The 18,053-nt window shown below is 45.5% G+C and overlaps 1 protein-coding gene across 2 annotated transcripts; it reads right to left on the reverse strand.

Moving 5' to 3' along the window:
• Window positions 1-106: 106 nt before the first annotated feature.
• Window positions 107-16,682, reverse strand: RAPSN (receptor associated protein of the synapse). 2 transcript variants are annotated; one of them, XM_038407744.2, is made up of 8 exons: window positions 16,410-16,659; window positions 13,262-13,600; window positions 10,769-10,927; window positions 10,313-10,411; window positions 10,077-10,199; window positions 2,814-2,867; window positions 1,798-1,997; window positions 111-1,200 (listed from the first exon to the last, which is right to left on the reverse strand). In XM_038407744.2, the coding sequence occupies exons 1-8, from the start codon at window positions 16,623-16,625 to the stop codon at window positions 1,128-1,130; spliced, it is 1,263 nt and encodes a 420-aa protein (XP_038263672.1). In that variant the 5' UTR covers window positions 16,626-16,659; the 3' UTR covers window positions 111-1,127. The 2 variants fall into 2 exon arrangements, with proteins under 2 accessions (XP_043372246.1, XP_038263672.1); XM_043516311.1 differs by lacking the exon at window positions 1,798-1,997 and having other exon boundaries at window positions 107-1,200; window positions 16,410-16,682.
• Between the last annotated feature and the right edge of the window lie 1,371 nt (window positions 16,683-18,053).

Genomic DNA, 18,053 nt, shown 5'->3' on the forward strand with positions numbered 1-18,053 from the left:
CAGCCGGCAGGCGGGGAGGTGTTCCCCAGGGCGGAGGGAGTCGCTCGTGTGGCCCCTCCCCCCGGGCACGAGCAGAGCAAGCCGGGCGTGAGTGCAAAGACTTTATTTGCAAATACAAACAGGTGGGTGTAAATATAGCGCGTGCGCGGCCCTGAGGCGCTTGGGCTGGGCTGGGAACACACGAATCCTGCGCTGCCTGGCTGCCCCCCAGGGCCCTGTCCAGTGACACCGCCGGGCGGGCCACGTGCCCCTGGCAGCAGCCGAGCACCTTGAAAGTAGCCTCTGTTCAGGAAAACACCTTGTTTGCACAGAGCTCCGGGGGTAGCTCACATAGAGTCTTGCAGCCTTCGAGGGAGGGTATTGCATTAGCACGAAGAGGGGGATCCAGGCCTCAGCACAAGGCACCCTGAAGACAGTAAGGCACTGCGGGAAGACACGATGGCACAGGACACCATCAGAGTCATGCCTTGGGTCTGTTCTCTCCCTAATACAGATTCCTGAATTAAATCCATTTTCCCTACGCGGGGTAGTGATAATGAATTGGTAGGAGGGATCCAATGTAAGGCAAGAGTCAGATCTAAATCCTGTTGCTGAAGAAAGGGAGCCTAGGGAGTAGACTGGCTGCATTTCCAGCAGTGCATGCTGAGAATAGGGCTGCTGCTCCAACACGGACAACAGTACGAGGCTACATCTACCCAGGACCACTAGCCAGGCCCCAGCATCAGTTCTCACCAGGGGCAAAAACAAGCACCCAAGAAAGGCAAGTAAAGACAATAATTAGCCCTGGTGCAGCTAACTGAGCAAAAATGGAGTGTGAACTGGCACTGGAGAAAGGGACAGGTACATCCTAGAACAGGCATGATAGAGTGTGAAACTGGCTCTGGAGAGGTGGTTCCAGCGGGACTGTACTTCTAGAGGACGACTGCTACTTCAGAACATAGGTAAAATGTCAGGTTAGAGTAAAAGATCAAGGTGCACTTATTGCATCCTGTGCAGGAGACCTCTCCACCTGCAAATTAGGGTCCTCCTTTCAGGCTGTGCGCACTGAATGACATTCCAGGATTCTGTCTTCTGGTCTCTGTTGCAAGTCGGAATATGAGCTCTCTCAAAATGACTGATTCAGCAGGTCACACAAATCCCGGTTTCATTGATGAACGGCGGCAGTTAGGGCAGCCCCGAGTCCCATTGGTCTGGAGGCATCTGCAACAGGAAGTGGTCATTTCTCACAGTGCATGTCTACAGAGAGAAGTGGAGGGGATTCTGATTCACAGACCTGGACTCCTATCCCAGGGGTGGGGAAGGAAGTGGCTTAGGGCCTCACTACACAAAACCCCTTAGATGGGTTCATACCTCTACTCTCCATTCCTACAGTGAGACTTAGGGAGTCCTGCATGCTATTACTTCCAACAGTCAGGGACGGGGAAGCTAAACAGATCATTAAACTTTTTTTTTTTTTTCTTAGTAATGTTAAAGATTAGATGGCGGGAGACTCTTTGTAGAGGAAATTGATTTTGTATAAACAATGGCAGGACACCATGAGGAAGTATGCTCTATATTTAAGTGATTTGCATATTCAGACTGCAAAGGACAGTTCTACACTGGACCCTAATAGGGCTTTTCTATTACTCTGTCCCTTCACAGATCCCTCTTTAGCCCCAGCCCTCTCCCATAAATCCCTGTTGAACTCCTGTCTTATCCTATTCCCCTTTCAGGAATCCCTCTCTAACCATCTATCTCATCTCCCCGCCTCCATTCCTCTCATGTTCCCCACTCTGCCCTATCCCTGGTGCTCATTACTTTAAATGGAAGAAATGGGAGCAAGGCAGCGCCTGGAGCTGGTTGTTCTTCTCCCCAATGGACTCTCCACACATGCCGCAGTACAGCTCCATCTCCTCTACACACTCGTGGAACTTCACCACATGGTCACGAAGTTCCCGTTGCTGTCCCTTTGTGCGATAGATTCCTTCACACAGGCAGTGAAGCTTCAGCAGGCCAAGCTGTGCACAGAGGGCAGAGGCATGAGAGAGAGGATGGGGCAAGGTGAAGGAGGACCAATAGCATGGGGAGAGCACAGAAGGAAGAGGTCTTCTCCAGTCCCACCAGCCATCTGGGATACACATGAGCCTCACCACAGAAAATACAAACTTGCCCAGGGGTCAGGATTTATCCTATGAGCATCTAGAGGCCCTCCCATCTATCCTTATCTTTTTGTCACAATGTGCCACTAAAGGGGAACCCAGGTTTGCTGCGCTCCAACCATTCTGCATCTTTTCATAGAGCTGGTTTTCCTAGGCACCTGCATGCCCATAAGTCACCTCTTCACTTCCCTCTAGCTCCTAGCTAGTATGCAATTTGTGCAGTGCGCTCAACATATACTAGCAGAGTATCCCAGAGGCTGGCTGGCCAGCCAGTAAATTAATGCTATGTAGCTATTTGTCAGGGAAAGGATCCCTAGTTTTCCACTTCTCCTCACTGCTGTTGTTTTCCTGTTTAACAATTTGGCTTCCTCTCCTTCCCACTTGTTTAACCCACTCTGGCTCCCCACTAAACTTTCTAAGGGTCTCTCAGTTGCCATCATCCACCCCCCATGCTCAGAATGCTCCCCAGGTACTAGCTCATACCTGAATTAAAAACAAACTCAGAAATGGTTCACATTCTACACTCAAGACTCTCAGCATGAGCCTCAAGGACCTATTGCTTAACATGGGCTTACGGAGGATAACGGAGCAATGTGAGGCTGGAAGATAGAGTGGACACTTAAATACCTATTAGAGGGCTCTGGACACTGGTGGAGGTGAGCTGTGAACTCTTACCTTGTTCCCCAGTCCCTCTGCCAGCTCTTCTGCCTTCTCAATGCCTTCCAGTGCCTGTAAAAAAGAAAACAGAGACCCTACATATCAGCAGATCGCCACTTCTTTTGCCAGCTATTCAGCACCAGCTCTGCATGGTGAGGGATGTGCTGGGAATTGAAAGGCTAAGGAACAAGGAAGTAATGGTATTAGGGTTAATAAAACATACCCCTCTACTCCACTGCAGTAGAAGCAAGAAATCTGTGGTGGGATGTGCACACTCACAGCGTGTCCTCATAAAGCTCAGTGAACTGCCTGCTCACTGAAGGGTCATAGGGATGCAACAGGGACATTCCTATCCGAGATGCACATTGAATGGGAAGTCAGTGTGCAGCCTTGACAGAGACTGGTGTCTCCAAAGGGAGTGGTTATAGAACTAAAACTCCAGGGCAGTAAATTACTAGGGCTGGGTTTAAGCATAAACAAAGCAACTAGCTGCTGCTAAGTGCACCAAAGATGCTCTCTCCTCCCCCCCGCCCCCCCAGTCTTTGGGCCACTTCAGTCTCTACTTCCACCGGGACAAGAGAGGCAAGAACAAGGACCAGCATTGCTAACAGAACCCGTGGCTCCCAAACAACTTGTCCTACTTCTGCTGCCTGTGACCCCTGTGCTGGGGTATAGGAAGGGGCTGTTGCCCTGGCCTTGCCAGCCTGCAAGGAAGTAGCATTGTTCTAGCAGCCACTATTCTGAGTGAGTCTTTACAGCTCCCCTGTCCCTCACAACAAGAAATAATCAATGCTGATAACTAGCCTCTGCCCTTCAGGGTTATTGAGCAACTGACTTCAGGGTTTCAGCTGGCAGTATGGGAGAAGGGGTTTCCCATTAAACAGGATTGTATAATTAAGTTTATTATGGGATTTCTACCTTCCTAGAAAGCATTGGGCATTGATTGTTTGGAAGCTGGAATAACAGACTCAGTGGACTTTTGGCTTATTCCAGTGTGGTGGTGGAGTTAGCAGGAACTCGGTGGAGATGGACAAAATAATGAAGGGTGTAGTGAAGTTGCTTCCTCATCTCTGTTGCATTCCACAAGGAGAACAGAGGGGTCATGCAATGAAATTAATAGCTGATTAATTTAGAAATTATAAAAGGAGAGATTTCACTGACAGCCCTAGTGAGTGGGGAACTCCTGGCTGCAGGGGCCAGAAAGCCTAATGCCACTCAGGATTTTAAAAAATAATTGACTTATTGAACCTAGATTCTGTGCCTAATTAAAATCACTCACCTTTCTTCTGCAGCACAAAACAGGCAGGAAGCCATCTTAACCAGCTGGTTGGGGATTCCCTCAGTGTAGGGGGAAGCACCAAGAGCCACTGGCCCTACACCCCATACCATATACTCCAGCCTAAACAGTTGGGCAAGTTTGGTGGAGGTAGGAACAGATGTGGGGAGACATGGTTGAAGTTCTTTGGAGATCCCTAGCTAGCAGAATGGTCTTTTGGGGGCTGTTAGCAGCCAGCACAAATTAGTCTTAAGACAATTTAGAGCAGCCTTAAGTATCAGAGGGGTAGTCGTGTTAGTCTGTATCCACAAAAACAATGAGGAGGCCGGTGGCACTGTAAACACTAACAGATTTATTTGGGCATAAGCTTTCGTGGATAAAAACCCCACTTCTTCCATGCATCCGAAGAAGTGGGTTTTTTTACCGACGAAAGCTTATGCCCAAATAAATCTGTCTTTAAGATGTCACCGGACTCCTCGTTGTCTAAATTGTCTTGTAAATGTAAAGCCTACTTTGGCTCCTGTCTCGTCACCTGTACTCAGCACAACTTGGCCACAGCTGAGGATTCAGATTATAGGCAGAGCATCATATATTATTAAGGTTGCCAGACACTTCCCATTACAGTTCCCTTTTTTCATATATTTCTAACTTTGTCAAACTTTAACAGTGTAGGCTGAAGTTTTCCATGCTGGGTGTCTGCCTCAGGCAGACTTTATTGGAAAAATATCAGCAAAAATGATTCTGCCATTTCTGAAAATGAGGGTAGGGAAAAAATAGGTTGTTTTGACCATGTTAAATTCTGGTGATCTTTTATTTTAAAAGCTTTAGTGCCCCCATTCTTTCAAGTAGGGTGTGATGCTGTATGGAATATGGGAGACCATTTATAATATTATTGATACCAATATTATAAAACTGCAAGGAATCTGACCAGGTATGCCATGTAATATATCTGCAAAAATGTTATAATTTTCCAAATACGAGTCTTGTTTATATGTATGTATCACCTTTGTATTGTGAGTTATAGATATGTATGGTATATCTGTATTTCCAAACTTGTGCTGTGTTTCTGGGTGACACGCCCAGACAGATTGGCATCAGCACTGCCTCGCCTGTTTGATGGCCCATCAAGGGTCATCAGGTGTACAATGAACCCATTGAAGGGAGCCAGGGGATACACCTTAAGAGTCAGCAAGGCATGTAGGGGCAGGCCTGTGGACAGAGAACTCTAATGCTTTGTCTACACTACACAGCTTTTAGCGACACAGCGGTGTTGCTAAAAGTCAGGCAGCGTAAACGCTGTTTGTCCACACTTTTGCCGACAAAATACTTCCACCCCCTACGAGCAGGGTTTGCGTTGTTGACAGGAAAGTGCTCCTATGGACATTAAGCTGTTTACACTGCCACTTGCGGCAAAACTTTGTCTTTCGGGGTGTATGTGAGCGCATGCATGTGTGTGTGTGTTTAAGCACCTATGAACGACAAAAGTTGTGTTGTTCAGTTGGTAGTATAGACAATTTGTCTGCACTGGATTTTCATTGATAAAACTTGACGTTCAGGAATGCCCAAACGCCAAAAGTTTTACCAACGAAAAGTGCCGGTGTGAAGAGCGCTTTGTCCACTGACAAAGCTATCACCGCCTGTTGGGGGTGGAAGTTTGTCATCGTCGGGAAAGCTCCCTCCTGCTGACAAAGAGCAGCTACACTGCGCACCTTTTAGTGGCACAGCTGTGTTGCTAAAAGGTGCATAGTGTAGACATAGCAAAAGGCTTTCCCATGCCACATGCTATGAAGCTCGTGTTTGGGACACAGAAAGTACAAGCTACATCGCAAAAGAATATAAAAGGCAGCTGCATTATCATCATTCCTGCTTCTTACCTCTGGAGTGCATTTCCACAAACTGAAGCTCTGAACAAAGGACTGAATGACCTATCCAAGCTGTGGATATGTTCCAGAAGGACTTTCAAGCCAGCAAACGCACGAATATTGCTAAGAATGTGATATATGGACTTTGAAGTCTCTGTGTGTATCTGAATGCTTTATCATTTAACAACTCTCTTCCTGTTCTCTCTCTTTTCTTTATAATAAACCTTTAGTTTTAGACACTAAAGGATTGGCTGGCCATGTGGTATTTTGGGTAAGATGCAAACTAATATTGACATGGTAACGTGGCTGACCCTTCGGGGTCAGAAGAACATTTTGTGTATGTGAGCAGAGTTTTTAAACAACTTCTCACTATATTGGACCTATGTGCTGATTGGGAACCACAGAACTAGAATGCAGTAATGGGGCTGTGTGATTTCTTCTTTAGCTTCTTGATAACCAGTGTAGGGGATCGGAAGTACAGTTTGTGACTGGTTGGTGAATTTAACTTCCACGTTAACCACCAGTTTTGGGAGTATCTGCTCTCCCTTTTGCAGCCTGCTCTGACCTTGGCATTTTCAGTGATTGCTGCCCCAGGCATGGGTCACATAGGGAACTGAAAGTTTGCATGGTGTGATAGCTTTTTATGTACCTTTTGCCATCCTCCTGAAAATCCACTCAAATTTGGCCACACTATAAGCCGTTGAAAAATTGCAGTTTGCGCACACTCAGTAGACTTTACATTTTTAGCAGCTTAAGTCCCCCAAAATTCCATCCACATTGGGCATGGTCCAGCCCAGGGCTGAGCAGGACATTCCCTGCAACAGAAGCTCTGTGCTGCGGCAGGCCATGTGGTACGGATCAAAGTACCTGAACTGAGAGCGTGTCTCTCCTGTGCTCTCAATGCCCACCTTTGCTGGGAATGGCAGTGTGGAGGAGGAAGCTGCCTGATTTTAATATAGAGGGGCAAGCAAGAGGGTAATGGATTTGGGCAACGAATATGGTGGGGTGGTGGCAGAAACTGAGGCTGAAGGCTGTCAAGAGGGAAGGAGGGAAACAGGCTGGGAGGAAGGGGGGTTTCAAAGAGGATGGCTCTAGACTGTTCTCAATGGTAGCAGATGACAGAACGAGGAGTAATGGTCTCAAGTTGCAATGGGGGAGGTTTAGATTGGATATTAGGAAAAACTTTTTCACTAAGAGGGTGGTGAAACACTGGAATGCGTTACCTAGGGAGGTGGTAGAATCTCCTTCCTTAGAGGTTTTTAAGGTCAGGCTTGACAAAGCCCTGGCTGGGATGATTTAACTGGGACTTGGTCCTGCTTTGAGCAGGGGGTTGGACTAGATGACCTTCTGGGGTCCCTTCCAACCCTGATATTCTATGATTCTATGATTCTATGAAGGGAGAACGAGACTGGATGAGCATGGATAGTGTGACTGAGAATTAGTGGGGTGAGGGAAGGAGTTGAGTGGAGAAGTGACATCATTAATGAGAAGTCAAGATAAAGAGCAGAATTAGGAATGGTTGGTCAGAGAGACTGGGAAAAGGAATGGGGGGATGACATTGATTAGACAAGAACCCCAGGGAGAGAGAGATTGAGACTGGGAGTCAGTGAGGGAAGGGGCAACTGGAGGCTAGTGTGGGGGAGAGATTGATCTGGTAAGGAGCCTGGAGCAAGGAACTGGGATTGGCTGGGCAAGGAAACTGGGATCAGGAGTGTGGAGATGTGACATTGGAACTTGGTGGAGAGGGAGACTGGCATGAGAAGTCTGAGGGTTAGAGACTGGGAATGTCTAGGTTGAACAAACACTGGTCAGGGATGGTCTAGGTTTACTGGATCCTGCCTGAGTGCAAGGGGCTGGACTTGATGACTTCTCGAGGTCCTGTCCAGCCCTACATTTTTATGATTCCTGAGTCTCACCATTTCTCTGCTGTCAGCAGAAGTCTGTGAAACTCACTGGCAAAATGTCTCATCCCCCTCTATGCTGATCCACATAGAGGATGGCATCCTACTACTGCTGTCAGTATTCCATTAGTTCAAGTGGCAGAGGGTCTGTGTGTGATGGATCTAAATGTTCCAACCTGCTAATGAACCATGCTGGGTGGTAATAAGATGCCACATGATGGAATTTGGATTTTTTTTTTCAGTTAGGAAATTACACAAAAAAGTACATTGCAACCTTACTAATGTTGTTTTAAAGTCAAGAACTCAAATTAGAAAATGCCAGAATTATGTGTTACGATATAGTTGTTGATTACATGATCACATACTACTTTCTCCACAGAATCCTTGGCTTACTCAGTGCACAGGGTGGGGATGAATCAGGGTTGGGTAGTGAAGGAGGTTGTAGTCTGTAGGATCCCTGCTTCATTTGTTTCAGAAGTTGGAAGGTGCACAGTGAATGAAGCAGGGGGTGGCAGGAAGAGAAAGGAGGGTCTTATGGTTACAGCAATTGAAAGCTGCCCTAAGGAATTGGATTGTATCCCTGCTTCTGCCAGAGTTCCTCTGTGATCACTTCAACCAAACTTCATACATATTTTGTCAGTAGTTGCATGATCTTCATTTTCTGAGTGCCTGACTTGAGATCCTAGGGTCTAAGTTGCAAAAGTGCTGCGTGCTCACAACTGGAACTGAAGTCAACGAGAGCTGTGCTTTGAACATATGAAGTGCTATATAATGCTAAGTACGCTAAAAATTAGGTCTTGGATAACTCAGATGGAACACCCAAAATTAATGGATACTTTTACTTTAATCTCTCTTTGCCTCAGTTCACCATCTGTAAAATAGTGGTAATAATCCCCCCTCGTTTCATAGGAGTTGTGAAAATAAGTTAGTTAATGTTTGTGAAGCACTCAGATACTGTAGTGATTAACATCACAGAAAAGTGCATAAGGAAATTAATAATTCTGTCTTCAGAGCAGGTTTTAGATGGTGTGCAGTAAATAAGATATGGGCCCAAACAGTGAACAATGAGGAAAAACAAAATACTGAATAGTTGCCAATTAAGTGAGCTCCCTTCTTTCTGTGGACTGACTGAGGCAACAATCCTGTAGAAAAAATACGTAATTTACGATTAAAGACTATCATAATGCATATGGGGTTTGAATTAAGGTTGTACAGGCAATCTTGATTCTGACATTTCCTAACTTTTGAGTGCTTCATTTTGCAACCTTAATATTCTTCTTTTAATGTAATTTTTGTGTGTGTAATTGTATTATTTTAAAAGAACTAACATGCTGTGTACATAGTGAAAACAAATATCCTCACGGGTCTGTACAGCGTAATCTTCTGCTGATTCCCACTTCTTTGTTTGGTACCATCTCTCTCTGTTCCATGCTATATTTTATCTACCCTAGAATCTAAGCTTCTGTAGTCAGCTCTGTGTCATATGTTTGTCTGTAAAGAACAGGATGTACCTATTGGGCTGTATAAATAATGCCACACTCACTAATACTAATTATACAGCTAAGAGAGTCAATCAAATTTGCGTCAGAGTATAAGATGGGAGGAAGGAAGTGACCCCTCTTCCCACTCCTTTCATTGCAGTTATCTCTGTGCAATATGTGTTTTCTTGTGAAGCATCGGGTACTGGCCACGTGACATGGATCTGATTCAGTATGAATGTACTCAATTTATGACAGATTCCCAGCTTCCCGAGCATCGGGGCTGGAGCACCCTTGGGGAAGAATTCGTGGTGCTCTGCACCCACCGGCAGCCAAACTCCTCCCCCCACCTCACCTCCTCCTCCCCTGAGCGTGCTGCATCCCCGCTCCTCCACCTATTTCCCAGCTTCCCGCCTGGCTGCAGCCAAACAGCTGTTTGGTGGCGTGCTTGGAGGGAGGGGGGAGGAGCGGGAACATTGCACACTCGGGGGAGGAGGCAGGGCCAGGGCGGGGATTTGGGTAAGGAGTCAGAATAGGGGCAAGGAGCGGGGCAGTGGGGGGTTGAGCACCTTCCGGCGGGAGCAGAAGTCAGCACCTATGTTCCCAAGTTGGATTATGTAGAGAAATATCAGTAGTCAAGTACCAGATCCTGTGTGTAGAATAGAGGAGCATGGGACTCTGCTCTACACAGGTGTGTACAGTTTGGAATGGGTTGTCTACTTCAGAGAGGGCGCCAGTTTCCTCAGGAATGGCTTGTGACTGACCTTGTCTAGCTCCTTCTGGATCACCCAACACTTGGCCACTCCCAGCAGTACCTGGATCTGTCCCAGGCGGTTTCCAATCTCTGTCATGATGCTCATGGAGGAATCATAGCGTGGAAAGGCTGTCTGCAGCATGAGATAGACAGTGAGACACATTTAACTATGCCCAGTCCTGGTGTTCCCTTTCCATGTCTCCTGTCCATCCCCGACTCCTCCCTTCGGTCTCCCCTTGCTCCCACCTGTACGTCTGCTCGGCTGCGGTGGATATCAGCAAAGCAGAGTAGGCACAGTGCCTGCAGTGGCCGGTCCCCATGCTGCAAAGCAATCTTCATTGACTCCTGAAAGAAAACACCTCCAGTCAGCACAAGAACCTTCCCCAGGCCCAGCTGGGATTGAAGCCCTCACAACACCCCAGCCTGCCTCAATGCCCAGCTTCAGAGAAGCGACACGCCCTTGGGGAAGAAAGCCTTGACAACAGTTGTGCAACACATATGAACCCAGCTCCTGAGAACAGCTTTGGCTAATGAAACCACGGATGTGCTTTATTTAGGGGTGGGCGGCAGAAGCGGTATCTGGGGTACAAGGTGAATGTTGCTATAACTCTGTACCCCCTAATCCTGACCTGCAGAGACCTCTCCCCCACTCCAGCATCTCTCTGCCATGTTTGGCCCAGTAGCTCTACCTCCACCTTGTACCTCACAGCATTCCATAGCATCTGCAAGGTGCCCCAGCTTCCGATAGGCCACTGCCATGTGGTACTGGCTCATTGCTCGGTACTTCAAACTCCAGCCCTTTCCATAATCATTCACCAATTCAGCTGCTTTACATGGGAAGAACAAGGCTTTCTCATAGTCCTGGAAGGCAAAGAGACAAGCAGAAGGACAGAAATAAGTTAGACTGCCCCTGCAGTAATAGGACCCTCCAACATTTCAAAATAAGCATGCGTATCCAGCTAGGGAAGCTAGAATTGCCACATGGTAGACTCCATTTTCCCCAGCACATGTCCCTAGCAGGTCCAGAACTTAAATTATATGCTGGGGTGATTACATGGTCCGCTCAGAGCGACATCCATAAGGAAAGGACTCTGCTTCTCATTAGAGAGATGATTTACCCTCCTTATGGCCAAAGCCTGGTTCAGAGCCACCTGTACCTTTATCTGCTCCTCCATCATCTCAGCTTTCTACATTCTTACAGAGCCTTTCAACTTCAGAATGTTTTCCACCCAATTAACCCTCACATTCTACACCAGTTGGGTCAGAATCTCTCTTGGGTCTGGTTGGTTGTTATAGCAGTAAATATGGGGGGAAGGGGGAGAGAATCAGGGCTTTGTCACAGCTTTTTTTTTTTTTTTTTTTTTTTTTTTAAAGGAAAGATCATGGCATCCAATATCTTAATAATTTTGTTTATTTTAGGAAATTATGAGAAGTCAAATAAATCTCCTCTATTTAATGATAAAAATAGTGTAAAATCATCATCATATTTAACGAACAATATAAAACCACTTAAAAGTGACCTGCAAAAGATTAAAACACAAACCAACCCTACCCTTGTGCCATTTTTTTCATTCTTTGTGATGTATAAAGGAGATCAAAGGTTTTTTAAATTTTTCCTGCTTGATTTTTACCTTAGAAATATCAGGGATAGTTTTCATTTCTCTGGTTTTGTTGGAGGACCAGTGGGAAATAAGTTTTTTTTTGTTTTTTTTTTTAAATCATGCGTTCATAAGACCTCAGTTGGTGGCCAACCAGGGTGACAGAAACCAAGACTTTGTATGGAAAAACCCTAATAATTATTTTGTCATAGAACTCAGAGCTACAACAAACGCTGGCCTTAGTCACTATCACCTTCAGCCCCCAACTAAAACCTCTCCAACGCATCATCAGGATCTACAACCTATCCTGAAGGACGACCCATCACTCTCACAGATCTTGGGAGACAGGCCAGTCCTTGTTTACAGACAGCCCCCCAACCTGAAGCAAATACTCACCAGCAACCACACGCCACACAACAGAACCACTAACCCAGGAACCTACCCTTGCAACAAAGCCCATTGCCAACTCTGTCCACATATCTATTCAGGGGACACTATCATAGGGCCTAATCACATCAGGCACACTATCAGAGGCTCGTTCACCTGCGCATCTACCAATGTGATATATGCCATCATATGCCAGCAATGCCCCTCTACCATGTACATTGGTCAAACTGGACAGTCTCTACGTAAAAGAATAAATGGACACAAATCAGATGTCAAGAATTATAACATTCAAAAACCAGTCAGAGAACACTTCAATCTCTCTGGTCACACGATTATAGACCTGAGAGTGGCTATCCTTCAACAAAAAAACTTCAAAAACAGACTCCAACGAGAGACTGCTGAATTGGAATTAATTTGCAAACTGGATACAATTAACTTAGGCTTGAATAGAGACTGGGAATGGATGAGTCATTACATAAAGTAAAACTATTTCCCCATGTTATTTCTCCCCCCACCTCACCCCCCCACTGTTCCTCAGACGTTCTTGTTAACTGCTGGAAATGGCCCACCTTGATTATCACCACAAAAGGTTTTCCTCCTTCCCCCCCCCTTCCTGCTGATAATAGCTCATCTTAAGTGATCACTCTCCTTACAGCGTGTATGATAAAACCCATTGTTTCATGTTCTCTGTGTGTGTGTATATAAATCTCCCCACTGTATTTTCCACCGAATGCATCCGATGAAGTGAGCTGTAGCTCACGAAAGCTTATGCTCAAATAAATTTGTTAGTCTCTAAGGTGCCACAAGTCCTCCTTTTCTTTTATGGTGAGTCAGTGGCAGAGCTAGGTATAGAACCCAGGCCCAGGAGTAGACTCATCTCTGTGGCTGTCCAGGTTCTAGAGCTGTGTGCGCTGTATACTAAAGAAATTGAATCACACCTTCTACCTTTGGGATGGTGTGTAAATGCCCTCTATTGATCCTCTTGACTTAAGCCTTAAGCAGAATAGTCATTAGTGGCATTAGGAACAGAGAGTTAAAACCTTCCCAGAACAACCCCTCCCTCCCTCAAACTCCATGAACTACTTTCTGTATCCAAGATACAGGGTGAATCCCTGCCCACCCTGGTCCTTTCCTGTATCCAAGATGGGGGGAAATTTTCCCACTGTTACTTCCCATCCCCCAGGTCACCAGCTGAGCTGTCTGTCCTCACCTTGATCTGTGTGTAGAAACTCCCCAAGCTGCAGCAGACACGACATTCCAGCATCTTGTCGTCATTGTTGTGCGCATAGCGCAGGGCTTTCTCAAAACACTCCAATGCCTTCTGAAAGATGCTGACGCCCAGGAAGGCATTGCCCATACTGAGGCTCACCTGACCATTCAGTTGCAGGCTCACAGTGGTGCCCTGCATGTTCAGGCATGTCTTACAGTAAGAGATGGTTTTCTGGAATTCACAGAGTTTCTCGTTGCTCCGAGCCAGGTTCAGGTAGCTCTCCATAAGGTAGTCAGGGTCCTCTAGCTCCCGAGCTGTGTCAATCTGCACAACTGCAAACTTTCAGCAGAGAAGAGAGTGTTTATAGAGGATCTCTCTGTAGGAATAAAGCCTGTGCTTCCAAGGGAATTGTACTCTGCACAGGAGAAGTTACATAGCCTGTGGTCAGGACAAAAGAGTCCAACAAGACAGCATTGATTGATAAAATACCAGGGGGCAGGCCATGAAGTGGGTTAGACACCACATAAGTAGACTGGAGAAACCTCTCTCTGTATTCTCTACCTTTGGCAGAGAGAAGAAATCTGGGTTAGAAACTGCTGGAAAGAGCTGCCAAATGGCCGTGGAAAGAGGCATTAGCAGGAGAAAGACATTTCTGCACTGTACAGCTCAGCTTTTCCTACACTACTCCTCCATTCCTTATCCCCATGCACCTCAGCAACTCCCAGAATTAATTCTGAGGATTTAAGATTGTATCAAATATTCTGCAAAACAATAGAAATTACTTCTATCAAGATTCCTTCACCCATTCATTCTATGCTTTTATCGAAAAGCAATCCAATTTGTCTGACAAGGTTTGCTCTTTATAAATGACTTGTTCATTGCATATAGTTCAGTTACCCTAGTCTAAGTCTCTTTAGACTGTAAAGTATTCAGGGCAGGGAATGTCTTCTTCCGTGTCTTGTGATGAACAAAGCACAATATATGGGCTGAATTAACAATTGCAATACTAGTTGCTTAGTATCTTCTCTCTGTGTTTGTTTCATTCTTTTATTAGGAATTAAAGGTAGATTTACTGGATGATAATTCTCAAGGGTCACTTTTCTTTTCCGCTTTGAAGATTGGAACCATTTTTTTTTCTAGTCCTCTAGAACTTTCCCCATTCTCCATGAAATTTCAAAAATAATTGTCAGTGTTCTGGTTGTCCACTAATTCCCTTATCCCCTGGGGAAGTGTGCTATGTGGACCCAGGGTCTTGTATAAGTTCAAAGTGTTCCTTTACCTGATTTTTACAAGCTCTTCCTTGCTTCCTAATTGTCCAAGCCTCTTTTCTTTCATTTGCCCCTTAAATACCTTTTCCCCCCAAACAAAGTTAAGCATCACAGCCCTTTTAAACTATCATTAATTTCATGCCTCCTCTCATTCATTCGTATACCTTCTTATTTGTTCCCCCATATATCTGTAAAAGTCCCCTTACTTCTTCTTTAATCCCTTGGCTAGTATGAACTGTTCTGCTTTATTGAAGTCATGCTCTTTTCTCTGTGTTACAAGGATCTTGGAGAAATTTCAAGTACAATGACCTTGTTTTCTGTTTTCTTTCCAGGTTATCAGTGTGGTTTTGATTCTATCTAGTTTTCCTTTACCTGTCTCATTTGTTTCCACACAACTCGAAACATTCTCTTCACACAACCATACCTTATCTCCTCTCCTCATTGCCCTCGTCTTTCTCCTCCCCCATCACCCTGCAACTCCTACCACCAATCCCATCTCCTCTCAGAGCATCCCACTTGTCTTCACATGCATCCTAACTGCTTCTCACCTCCTTTTCTCCTTTCCCCCAGTATTTGCTATGAGGATAGGACTCTCGACACACCCAATACTTTACTAATTGGAAGTGGCACTCAATTGCTTTAAATGGTGCCATGTAAAGCACTTGAATTGGAAGAGTTTATAAACAATCATCAGCATGGAGAAAAATATCCTCTGATCCCAGATACAAACTCAGGGTCTGGCACTCAAGAAACATCAACTAGCACAGCAAGACCCCTTTTCAGGCCTGCATTGTTTCTTACCTTGGAGTATCAGAAATGTCTCCTGTGTTGTCTCCCAGATCCTTGACTCATCCTTCCAAATACTCTATGCTGTTCCAAATTCACCCAGCCCTTCTTCAGAGCCCTGCACTGGCTTCTCTACACTCACCACATCCAATTCAAGCTCTTGTCTTCACCTTCAAGGCTCTGCACGGTTTAGCTTCAAGCTTCTCTGCTCTTCTGTTTTCCTCAAGCCACACAGATGCCCCTTTGGGTCCTTCTCACCTCCGTGCTGCCCCCAACACTGGAAACCCCCTCCCTGATCTTATCTCCCAGGCCTCCATCTGCTCCTCATCCAACACCCTCCTGAAACACACCTCTTCCAAAAAGCCTATTAATTTTTCCTCTTTCTTAGCCTGACTTCCCATCTTTCACAACTAGAGAAGTGTGAACAAGTATTTGTTAGACTAAGCTCATCACATCAGTGACTGTGTTTGAACAGCGATGTTTCCTGGATGTTTAAACAGTGCTGAAGACTTTGTGGGAATTGCTGCAATACATATAATAAAATCCAGTAATAGAAAATCTATTTAAGATAACAAAAATTGTGGAGGTAGCCAGATAGGTACTAACCCCACTGGAACACATCACTACTTGTCCTACATCATCCTCTTTGAATTTTTTTGTACTCATTGTGGGCAATTCTGGGAGGGACTTCACCTCCAAAACAGCATGTAAAGTGCCCAGCACAACGTTTGTGAAAAATAACTAAGAATCTCCAAAGTTAAATGCTTTGGGCTAGTACTCCAAAATTTCTTAAGAATCAGCACTAGAGGCCAGCAACCTGAGAAAACCTGGGGACTGGGTCTTTAAGAATCTTTGGGGCCCAGAACTAGGAAGCAGGAATGCAGAGTGACACTGTAAGGACCCCAAGAATTAGACCCATAAATCAGCACTACCACCTGTCCCAACTGGTGAAGGCAGCACATTTTATTCATCAAATGTCTTATGCACTTTGCTCCAAGATAGATATAAACCATGCTTTTACAGTATAATCCCCAGCTGCTCCCTGTTGTGGGTACAATACACAGTGACATGCATTCAACCTGGGATCACTTTACCTTTAGCATATCCTTGTATCTGCCCATCTCCGAGTGTGCAGTGATGAGGCAGCCCAAAACCCGAAACCTGCCAGCAGGATCCATGGTCTTTTCCAATACCCTCATCCAGACTTGCAGAGCCTTTTCTGTCTGGTTAGACTGGTAGAGCTGGAGTCCTTTCTCTATCTGCTGCTTCGTCTGGTCCTGACCCATCTCCTTTGCACCAAAAAGCCTCATATACTAACCTTTTGGGACAGCAGCAACAAGGAGCCTGAGAGAGAACATAGAGACTGTCCTAAAGTAGGAGGGTGGATTTCATATTCTAGAGGGTTAGGGCCATAAAACCCTCAGATGCCTCAGGATGCAGGAATGTCAGCAGGAGATGGCGAGTAGGGGGCTGAAAAGCCTTTAAGGCAGCATCCCAAATCCACTAGGCAAACATCTCATGTACTGACACCCCATCAGAACATTCTGCAGCCCCACCCCACAAACAAAGAGGAAGGAAAGAAGAAAAGTGCAACCGGGAGAGAGAAAAAAATCCCAAGTGGCTGGAGTGAAATTCAATCGGAATGGCCACTCCTGGGCTCCCCCTCCCTATTGGCTACAGCTGTGCCTGCCAGTCCTGTCACATGGCTTCACAGGAATGTCAGTCAGTCTTAGTAACACCAAGGTCACAGTGAGCCAACTGCTCCCACGTCCTGTCCGCCCCAGCATGCAACATATATAAATACCCCAGAGAAAGACAATCAGCTGCAGTGACAGGGATGTCTCATGCATCCAAAATGCATCCGATGAAGTGAGCTGTAGCTCACGAAAGCTTATGCTCAAATAAATTTGTTAGTCTCTAAGGTGCCACAAGTACTCCTTTTCTTTTTAGGGATGTCTCAGTAATCTTTCTCCCCTCTCCCATCACTGGGCACTTTGAAGTCTCTTTGGAGATTTAATACTTCTGCTTTTCTTATTGCTACCCATCATCTTGGAGTGTAAGACTCTCAGTATCATAAGGCACAGATGCAGACACCTCCCCAGATGATTTTGGTGACCGGGATCTTAAAGTGGCAGTTGCTATCTTTTCCCTTCAAGTCCTCATGACAAGGTTCAGAAATAACCAGGCTGTCAGAAGCCTTATCTCTTGAAACTCTTGGTGACCTGGATCTATAGGTAGATGGGATATCAGCAGTCTTACCCCTTGAAGTTCTGAGAGACCATGATCTGAAGGTAGATGGGTCAGTATGTACATGGGAGTTTTCAGAGCCCTGGTCTGAAGCTGGTTTTAAGGTTTGCTCCATCATGGGAGCCTGAACTTTATCTCCTTTTGTAACGAGAGCGATCAGTTCTTACAAGGTCTGCTTTTAAATGAAGTGCAGATTGTACACTTTGAGGAAATATGGGTATCCTCCAGACACTCAGAGTCTATTATTAACTGGGATAGATTCCTGGCAGGAAAGACATTTAAAGCCTGGAGATCACAGAGTATCCCAGAAATTAAGAGTCTAAAGTGACCCCACAAACAAGGAAAAAAACAGAAGTAGAAAGGAACTATTTATAAACTATAAACTATTTAACAACACTAAAGCACTCAGGAGAAGCAGGCACACTAGAGGCAGTTGACAAGGAACTGAGGGTGGTTCACCCATGCAGCCCTATTATATCCTTGGTATGAGG

This window comes from Dermochelys coriacea, chromosome 6 (genome assembly GCF_009764565.3).
Source record: "Dermochelys coriacea isolate rDerCor1 chromosome 6, rDerCor1.pri.v4, whole genome shotgun sequence".
Taxonomy (NCBI): Eukaryota; Metazoa; Chordata; order Testudines; family Dermochelyidae; genus Dermochelys; species Dermochelys coriacea.

Coding starts and splice junctions, on each gene's coding strand:
- RAPSN (XM_038407744.2), bottom strand. CDS start 16,625: ATGAGGCTTTTTGGTGCAAAGGAGATGGGTCAGGACCAGACGAAGCAG. Junction 10,200..10,312: donor GCAGCCGAGCAGACGTACAG/GTGGGAGCAAGG, acceptor CTCATGCTGCAG/ACAGCCTTTCCACGCTATGA. Junction 1,201..1,797: donor TCCCATTTCTTCCATTTAAA/GTAATGAGCACC, acceptor TTCCTGTTGCAG/ATGCCTCCAGACCAATGGGA.